This window comes from Apodemus sylvaticus, chromosome 10 (genome assembly GCF_947179515.1).
Source record: "Apodemus sylvaticus chromosome 10, mApoSyl1.1, whole genome shotgun sequence".
NCBI lineage: Eukaryota > Metazoa > Chordata > Mammalia > Rodentia > Muridae > Apodemus > Apodemus sylvaticus.
This window is the reverse complement of record NC_067481.1, coordinates 20,757,553-20,766,361: the sequence shown is the minus strand read 5'-3', so window position 1 is coordinate 20,766,361 and position 8,809 is coordinate 20,757,553. Positions and strand designations below refer to the sequence as shown.

Genomic DNA, 8,809 nt, shown 5'->3' with positions numbered 1-8,809 from the left:
GCAGGCAGATTTCTGAGTTCAAGGCCAGCCTGGTCTACAGAGTGAGTTCCAGGACAGTCGGGGCTATACAGAGAAACCCTGTCTCCCTGTCTCAAAAAGAAAAAAAAATTTGTCAGGGTCACAAAACTGGCAAAGCCATTGTTTTGATTCTAACAAAGGTACTATTTACTGGCCTCCAAAGACAGAAAGTAGGCTTAAGTGAGGTAATACATACATGCATGACATATAGTATCTAAATAAATAATAGTAACCCTGTGATCTCAGAAAGCCAAATAAAAGGAAGAACAACTCTGAAATTTGCTCAGTCATGGAGCACATATCCATTCTCAAGGCCTGAGTTCAAGTCTCAGCACCAGTAGACACAAACATATGTATCTACATTCATACATACATATATACATACATGGGAGAGGGAGGAAGTCCAGAACAGGGAATGGTAATAATAACAAAGTGCCCCTCCCAATAATATCCATTTGATATTAGAATACTCACTAACCTCGTAGAAGGAACTGGGCAGATGCACTTTTAAACCTCCCAGCCAGCCGGGCCCACACCTGTAATCCCAGCACTTGGGAGGCAGAGGCAGGCGGATTTCTGAGTTCGAGGCCAGCCTGGTCTACAGAGTGAGTTCCAGGACAGCCAGGGCTATACAGAGAAACCCTGACTCAAAAAAAAAAATAAAAAAAAAAATAAAAAAAAAATAATAATAAAAAAAAAACAACCCAAAAAACCAAAAAAAAAAAAAAAAAAAAACAAACCCAAAACCTCCCAGCCCCAGCCGCCATCGCCATCCTTCACCCACTCCCTCCCACCCACAATATAAAAATCAGAGAAGCAGGTTGACCTTTCTCTAATTTAGAGACAGGCAAAAAGCCAGCTCTGGCACTGAGTGAGCTGAACAAAGTTCAAAAGAGTTTCCTTGTGCTCCAATAGGCAAAAACTTCCTTGTGTTGGAGTTATTGGTACAATCATTATAATAGGAGTAAAAATTCTTCTCCATGCTTTTGTCTTTTTCAGAGGAATGTGATGTTGTCCTGGACCCCATAACAAGTCATATATAAGTAATTCCTCTTCTCCAAGAAGGAAGGAGGGAGTCCTGGGATTGAATCCAGGACCTTGAACCACTACTAATCTATATATTCTCATTTCTGACTCCACTTTTTTATACGACATCATAATTAGTCTCCCCTTTTTCTCAAGTGCATGTCTGAAACTATGAAAATAGGAATCTCTGCATAGAATGTTTTTTCCTATACATACAAAGAAAAGACAGAGTTTATGTTAGGCCCAGTAAGAACTTAACACCTTCTAATTAAAATAGAGTGACTTTTTCATTTTGTTTTATGTTTTGGAGATAGAGTTTCTCTGTGTAGCCTCAGCTGTCCTGGAACTCGCTCTGTAGACCAGGCTGGCTTCGAACTCATAGGGATCCACTTGCCTGAGCTTCCTGAGCACTGGGATTAAAGTTCTGTGCCACCACAACCCAGCTAAAATAGAACACTCTTAATAATATATATCATAATAAAAGTTTCATGAGTGGGCTCTCTGTTTCAAAGTGTCTTTCAGGACCTTTCATTTAAAGAAAGCTCCTCTCTGCCATTTCTGATTTGCCACATCACTTATTGGATTCTCATTACATAAAATGAGAATTACTTGAACATAAGTACTACAATACCAAAGAAGCTGATCTCATTATTGGATGTCTAGTTAGGGGCTGGAGAGATGGCTCAGCAGTTAAGAACACTGACTGCAGCCAGGCAGTGGTGGCACATACCTTTAAATACAGCACTTGGGAGGCAGAGGCAAGCAGATTTCTGAGTTCAAGGCCAGCCTGGTCTACAGAGTGAGTTCCAGGACAGCCACAACTGTTACACAGAGCAACTGTCTCAAAAAACTAATTAAATAAATAAGTAAATAAAAGTCTAATTGATTAATGGATAAAATAGCCAATGCAGCATGGATTTTAGACAAAGGGATGATCCTAGATCCAGATTTCTTGACACTACTCAGAACTACACACATTTTCAAAGGTTTATTAAGTTTATTTAATTTGTATAAGCATCTTGCGTGCATGGATGTATGTGAGACACATGTGTGCTTGGTGCCTTTGAAGGTCAAAAGATGGTACCAAACAGTTATGAATTAGGATGCTGCTATAGACTGGTAAAGTTGTGAAGTAGAGACTGGAGCCAGAGCAGACCTCAGAGTCCTTAAGAAGTAGGTATTGTGGCAGGGTGTGCTGTTACACCTTTCATTCCAGCACAAGGGTGGGAGAGACCGGCAGATCTTTTGAGTTCAAGGCCAGCCTAGTCTACAAAGTAAGTCCAGGACAGCCAGGACTCTGTTATACAGAAAAGCCCTGTCTCAAAAAACAAACAAATCTAAACAACAAAGACAAATAAGTGAATAGTAGTTGTCCATACCTATAATCTCAGCACTCCTAAGGAATTTGGGAGTTCAAGGCTTGTCTGGGCCAGATCTACCTCAAAAATAAATCAGCTCGACTTAATTCCAGCAGAGGGAGAGGGGCAGGTGGGTCTCTGTGAATTTAAGTCCAGCCTGGTCTACATAGTGAGTTACAGGACAGCCAGGGATATGTCTCAATAACAAACGAACAAAAAACATCTGTATGTAATTTTGGCTTCTTTAAGAAATTGAAAAGCACTTTCTTAATTTTATATCTTCATGTTCATCCACTCTTCAGACCTCAAGAACAAAGTTGCTTGAGGCACTAAGAATCCAAGGGTGTGGTCTCAATGCCCTAAGTCTCAGCACTTGGGAGACAGGCAGGCTGATCTCTGGATAAGAGAGCTCTGACTGGTCTATAAAGTGAGTTCCAAGACTGCCAGAGCTACACATAGAAACTATGTCTTGAAAAACAAATCAAAATCACCCAAACCAAAAAATAAAATAAAATAAAATAAAATAAAGCTGGGCATGTTAGTGCATGCTTTTAGCCTTAAATTCCACCACTTGGCAAAGGCAGGCGGATCTCTTGAGTTTGAGAGCAAACCCTGTCTCGAAACACTCCCCAGCCCCACCTCTCCGCGGGCACGGAGACATCTGTCTCTAGTTTAGGAGTCTCCCATTCTACTTCATCCACGACTTCCGTCAAGAACCCAGTGTTTAGCCAGGTGGTGGTGGCGCATGCCTTTAATCCCAGCACTCCGAGAGGCAGAGACAGGCGGATTTCTGAGTTCGAGGCCAGCCTGGTCTACAGAGTGAGTTCCAGGACAGCCAGGGCTATACAGAGAAACCCTGTCTCGAAAAAACCAAATCCAAACAAACAAACAAACAAACAAAGAGTGTGTGCAAGTGGAGGCTGGTTTTGACTACCTTCTCTCCAAATGCTCTAGATTTGAGAGATGGGTAAGGGATGTTAGAAAACAGACTTAGATCCAGAAGGTACCCTAGCCCTGGAGTTTAGATATCGTCTTCACTGCAGTAGCAGAACAAGGAACCGGGACACACAACTGGTCCCTAGGTTCATCCGTTCCCTGACCCGGAACAGCAGCGGGTTTCTGCACTACGCTAGCAGCCCACGTGCTAGCAACAGCGGCCACGTGGGGCCTTGAGGAAACGCCTTCGCAAAGGTTTGTCCCCTCCGCTGTCCAGTAGAGAGGAAGGCCGAGAAAGAAAACCGGAGGAAGCAATACCAGCTACGGCCCAACTCGCGCGTGTCGGACTGCGGGGGCGGGGCGGGGCGGGGGTGGGGCTTGGGTTAGACCCCTAGCGGGGAGGGCGGGGCCGGGGTCTAGAAAGGGTGAGCTCTAGAGGGCAAGCAAGTAGCGGCTTTTTTTCTGCTAAGGTTAGTCGGCTTGCTGCTAAGGTTAGCTTGCTCCATACAACGGGCTCCGGCCTGGTGGACTCCTGACTCGCCATGGAGTCCACGCTGAGCGTGGGCATCATGATGGCTGAAGTACTACAGAACCGCCTTCCCGGGCTAGAGAATATGTGGCTCTGGGTCACCTTTCTGGGCGATCCCAAGAACCTCTTTCAGTTCTACTTCCCCGCGGCCTACTACGCCTCCCGCCGCCTGGGCATCTCCGTGTTTTGGATCACCTTCATTGCTGAATGGCTCAACCTTGTCTTCAAGTGGTGAGACAGAGAGAAGCCTTCGGGCATCCTGGTCCCCTATCCCTTTGGGGCCCCGATCTCCCTAAAGTAGTTAGTTACCTCAAAGGCAATGCTACCTACTCTTATTCCTTTAGGCCCTAGTCTTCACTTTAAGTTTATATCTTGGCCACAGACCACACACTTCACCCATCCTCAACTGTCCCAATCAGAGAAACGACTTAAGGGGAGTGTGCAACTGCAAATACAGTCTCCACCTCAGACCTACTGATTTTGTAACTCCAAATTTTGTTGTAGTTGGAAATCTGCATTTTAGCAATTTTTGCTAGAAATTTAGGTAACTGAAAATCTTTTTTCTTAGCTGAACATTTTACTCATCTATCCACTTGTTTGACATTACGCTAGGCACCAGTTTCATTAAGATGTGGTCCCTAGTTTGGGCTCAAAAGCATAGGCAATGCTTTAAGACTTACTAGAAATACAGGATCTAAGGCTCCAGGCCAGATCTGCCTTTTAACAAGGCCCCCCTGGTTATAATGTGCCCAGTGAAGTTTAAAAGACACTAAACCTCAGTCACTAAAGGGAATCCTTACCCTCCTGCAAGGAACATTTCCCGTCTTTCCTCAATAGATAGTATAGCTTTCTCTTTCTAAGAAGCCAGCCATCCCATATTACCAGACCTCTTGCAGTCCTTGGGGCTTATCTGTGCCACAGTGTTTGTTTGCTTGTTTGTTTTTGTCTTTTTGGAGTATGGAAGGGAGTCACTCCACACTGCTGTTGCCCAGGCCCCAGCCTTGAAGGAGGAAGCAAGGGGCATAAAGAGACACAGAATAGGCTAGAATGACTTGCTGAAAAGAAGACTAGAAGTCACTCTTCCTCCCACCCTTCTCCAAGGGCTTGTAAACCGAAAAGCAGTTGTCTGATCACTTCCTGGGCCTAACGGCCCCTTCCTAGGCTTTGTACTGCCTCCTCCCTCGGAGTCTGGATAAGCCCAGTGCTTAATACACAAGGAACAAAGCCTCTAGTTGTACTCCTCCTCCTTCATTGAGAGAAAGTCTCACCATCCAACCCAGAAGGTGGTCCTCCTGCCTGTCTCCCCAGTGCTGGGACGACAGGTGTACACTAGCATCCCTGACGCCACATCCATTTTATAGCTTTGTAGTCCTGCACTTTGCTTCCTGCGCTCCCGTCTTGTCGCTTTCTGGCCACAGCAGCCTCTTCTGCGTGGGGTTTTCCAGAGGCTCGACAAGCACCTGCTAGGCCAGGGGAGTTGGTTTGGTTTTTTTTTTTTCCCCCTTAGTCTTTCTCAGGCTTCTCCGTATGTGCCCTCCTCCCAGTTGTTTCATACGCGAGACTCACCCTATATAATTCAGGAGTGGCCAGTTCAGGCTGGAACCAGGAAACTGAGAGCGGGAACAGGGATAGGCAAAGAACTCGGAACCAGGGCCTGAGAAGAGCCATCTGGGCAAGGGGAGGGGTAAGAGTGGTCTCAAAGCACAGGTGTGCCCTACAGTCTGTCTGTCTCTCTCTTCAGCCTCTGGCCTCCATATCACTTTAAAAGAAAAAAATGTGTGCTTCTTTGAGTTCCAAACATTAAAAAAAAAAAATCATGGTAAAGTAATAGCTAAAATTAGAGTGCCGTCCGGAGGGCACCAAGCAGGTCCCCCCGATTCCGCCCATCTCCTCTATCCCCCTAGCAGAGTGTATGTTATATGGTTTTGTATCTTGTCTCTTCCAGGTTTCTGTTTGGAGACAGGCCCTTTTGGTGGGTGCATGAATCCGGGTACTCCACTCAGACTCCAGTCCAGATTCACCAGTTCCCTTCTTCTTGTGAGACTGGTCCAGGTGGGAAAAGTTCCAACATCCTCCCATCCCTGGTATGGTTAAGGTCCGGGTAAACATTTCCATATACTCCAGCTAAGGTGGTCCAAACAGGCCCAGCCTCTCAGTTCCTGGTCCAGCAAACAAACTCTGGGGAGATCAGGTTGAGTGACAGCTGTTCACCTCATAAAGCCAGAGACACAGCAAGGCAGGAGCTCGGGAGCTATGGCCTTCAGAATGAAGGGAATGATCGGCTGGTACCAGGGAAGGCTGCCTTTACATCTGAGGGGGGATGCCTTGACTTGAGGGGTCACCATGGGCTCCTGAGTGTCTGTTCTGTTTTTTCACCATGAACTTCTGGATCTCCCGACAGGCAGCCCCTCTGGCCACTGCATGATTACAGGCGCGGCTCTTTGGCCAGTAATGACGGCCATTTCTTCTCAGGTGGCTTCTCGGTCCCGCAGGTATGACCTTAGAATCACTCACTAGTAGGAGCATTCTGGGTTCCAAAATCTCCACAGCATGTTAGTCTGGGAGCTGGAGTTGTGGGGACCTGGGAGTGTGGCTCAAACTCTTAAGGGTTTGATGCTGAAACAAGTCAAGCTATGTTGGACATTTCCTGAGCCATTTGTCTCTCTTCTTTCCAGCCCCTGGGTGAGGGTGATTCCTAGCCTGGCTTATTGCACCTTCCTATTGGCAGTTGGCCTATCTCGGGTCTTCCTCTTAGCACATTTCCCTCACCAAGTGTTGGCCGGCCTTATAAGTGGTGAGCAACTGGGGCAAAAGGGTGGCCCAAGAGGGTGTCTTTGGCAATGGGAGGGCCAGTCTAGGAACTTCCCAGCATTCCTAGCTTCCATAGAGCCAACCTCAAGGTGCCCACCTCTGTCTTAATTTGTTCTCCTGCTGCGATGACTTGCAGGGGAGGGGGCAGGTCATCTCCCCAAACATCTTGAAACTGTTTTTGCCCTGTTCCCTTAGGTGCTTTCCTTGGCTGGCTAATGAGTCCCCGGGTGCCCATGGAACGGGAACTTAGCTTTTATGGGTTGACTGCTCTGACCCTCATGCTGGGTGCCAGCCTCATGTATTGGACTCTCTTTACACTGGGCCTAGACCTTTCCTGGTAAGTCTTGCTTTGGAGTCTGGGCAACCAGGCCCTGTCCTGTCTTTTCTTGTACCTAGATGGTGGATCTCTGGTTTACTATAGAAGGATGCATTAACTGATTCTAGACAGAGATATGGGGTCATAATACATGGGAGCAGACCCCCTTGTGAGAAGGCTACAAATGGCTACCAGTGGCTGTCTGGATTCGAAGCTCTCCTGGCAAAGACTCTTCTTCCCCACAGGTCCATCAACCTGGCTTCCAAGTGGTGTGAGCGGCCCGAGTGGGTGCATATGGACAGCCGGCCCTTTGCCTCACTGAGTCGTGACTCGGGATCTGCCCTGGGTCTGGGCATCGCCTTCCACACTCCCTGTTATGCTCAGATACGGCGGGCACACCTAGGGAATGGGCAGAAAATAGCTTGCTTTGTGCTAGCCATGGGGCTGCTGGTCTTCCTAGAATGGCTCGGCCACCCCCCTCAGATCAGCCTCTTCTACATCTTCAACTTCCTCAAATACACCCTCTGGCCGTGCCTGGTCTTGGCCCTTGTGCCCTGGGTGGTGCACACATTGAGTGCCCAGGAAGCACCGCCCATTCACTCATCTTGATGTCTTTGGCCTCCCTTGCCCCAAAGCCGACACTCCTTGACCACCACACTCTGCGACAGCCCTTTTCCTGGGCTCCGGAGCAGGCCCGCTCACCTTGAACTTCATTGCTGTCTCCTGCTTTGCAGCCTCAGCCCCTTTTAAAGAAGGATCTGTTTCAGGAGGCTAAGCCATTCCCCAGGTCTCCACAAAGCAAAAGCGACAGGAGACCTGGTGGGGAGGGGAAGCTGGGTTCCTGACACCAACAAGCAGCTCAGGAAGGCCCCAATAAAGCCCTCGAAACTCCTGAATTCTTTTCTTGTCTGTGCTGACATCTCCACTGACCTTGCCTCTGTAAGTACCAGTGGAGCCTCTACCCCATTCCTGACTCCCCAAAGACAGAAGGAAAAGGGGGCTGGGACTTCCCCCTCCTCCCTACCAAGGCCATAGCAGATATCTCTTGAGTTATGGTAGTGACAGTTCAGGGGAACCCAGCCTTCCCCAGTAGGACAGAGATCTCCCTCTCTGGCCTCCAGCATCTCAGACTGAATTCTAGCCCAAGCCTGAAGAGAAGACAGCATTTTGGCTAGGGAAGGAATGAGATCTTTTACTCCCATTTGGGAACCCATAGAACAGACATTATTCCCAGAAGGCACTGCCACGAACAAGTTTATTTACACAAGGACAAACAGTGTATTGGGATACAAAATACTTAACTAAAATCCATGTCCAGAGAGACAAAGCAGGAGTGGGCTTACACGTGGTAAGACCAGCCCACAGGAAAAGCGAGGCCGCCAACCTCTGGCTCAGTGTAAGGAGGATCTAAACAGCACGCAAATACACAGCAAGCTACTAGTGGTGGGACTGCCCGGCTCCCTTAACCCTGCTCAGACCCTATCCGGACAGTGTGGAAACAGCTGAGCCCTGGGGATGTGATACAGAGGAGAAAGAATTGGCTCCCTAGGGGCCATTTCCCATCTTTGGTCTCCTACAGGCTAGACCACATTCACTGGAAGTTTGTGGGCTCCAGCCTCTGGACACACGGGTACTGGAAAAGATGGGCAGCTCCTAACAATCTCCTGCTGAGACCTGACCCCCGCCCCAGGGGACAGGGGTGGCTTCTAGACAAGATTCTGGCTCTGTCCATTCTAGAACTATGACCACCCTGTCTGTTCTCTTTCACAATCCCCAGGTTTCAAAGCAAAGGGCTCCAGAAGGGAATTGGATCTT

General features: G+C 47.9%; 1 protein-coding gene across 1 annotated transcript; it reads left to right on the top strand.

The window, feature by feature from the left end:
* Nucleotides 1-3,734: 3,734 nt before the first annotated feature.
* Nucleotides 3,735-7,890, top strand: G6pc3 (glucose-6-phosphatase catalytic subunit 3). The gene is made up of 6 exons (XM_052194039.1): nucleotides 3,735-4,098; nucleotides 5,813-5,919; nucleotides 6,269-6,359; nucleotides 6,543-6,661; nucleotides 6,874-7,015; nucleotides 7,240-7,890. The coding sequence occupies exons 1-6, from the start codon at nucleotides 3,881-3,883 to the stop codon at nucleotides 7,601-7,603; spliced, it is 1,041 nt and encodes a 346-aa protein (XP_052049999.1). The 5' UTR covers nucleotides 3,735-3,880; the 3' UTR covers nucleotides 7,604-7,890.
* Nucleotides 7,891-8,809: the final 919 nt, after the last annotated feature.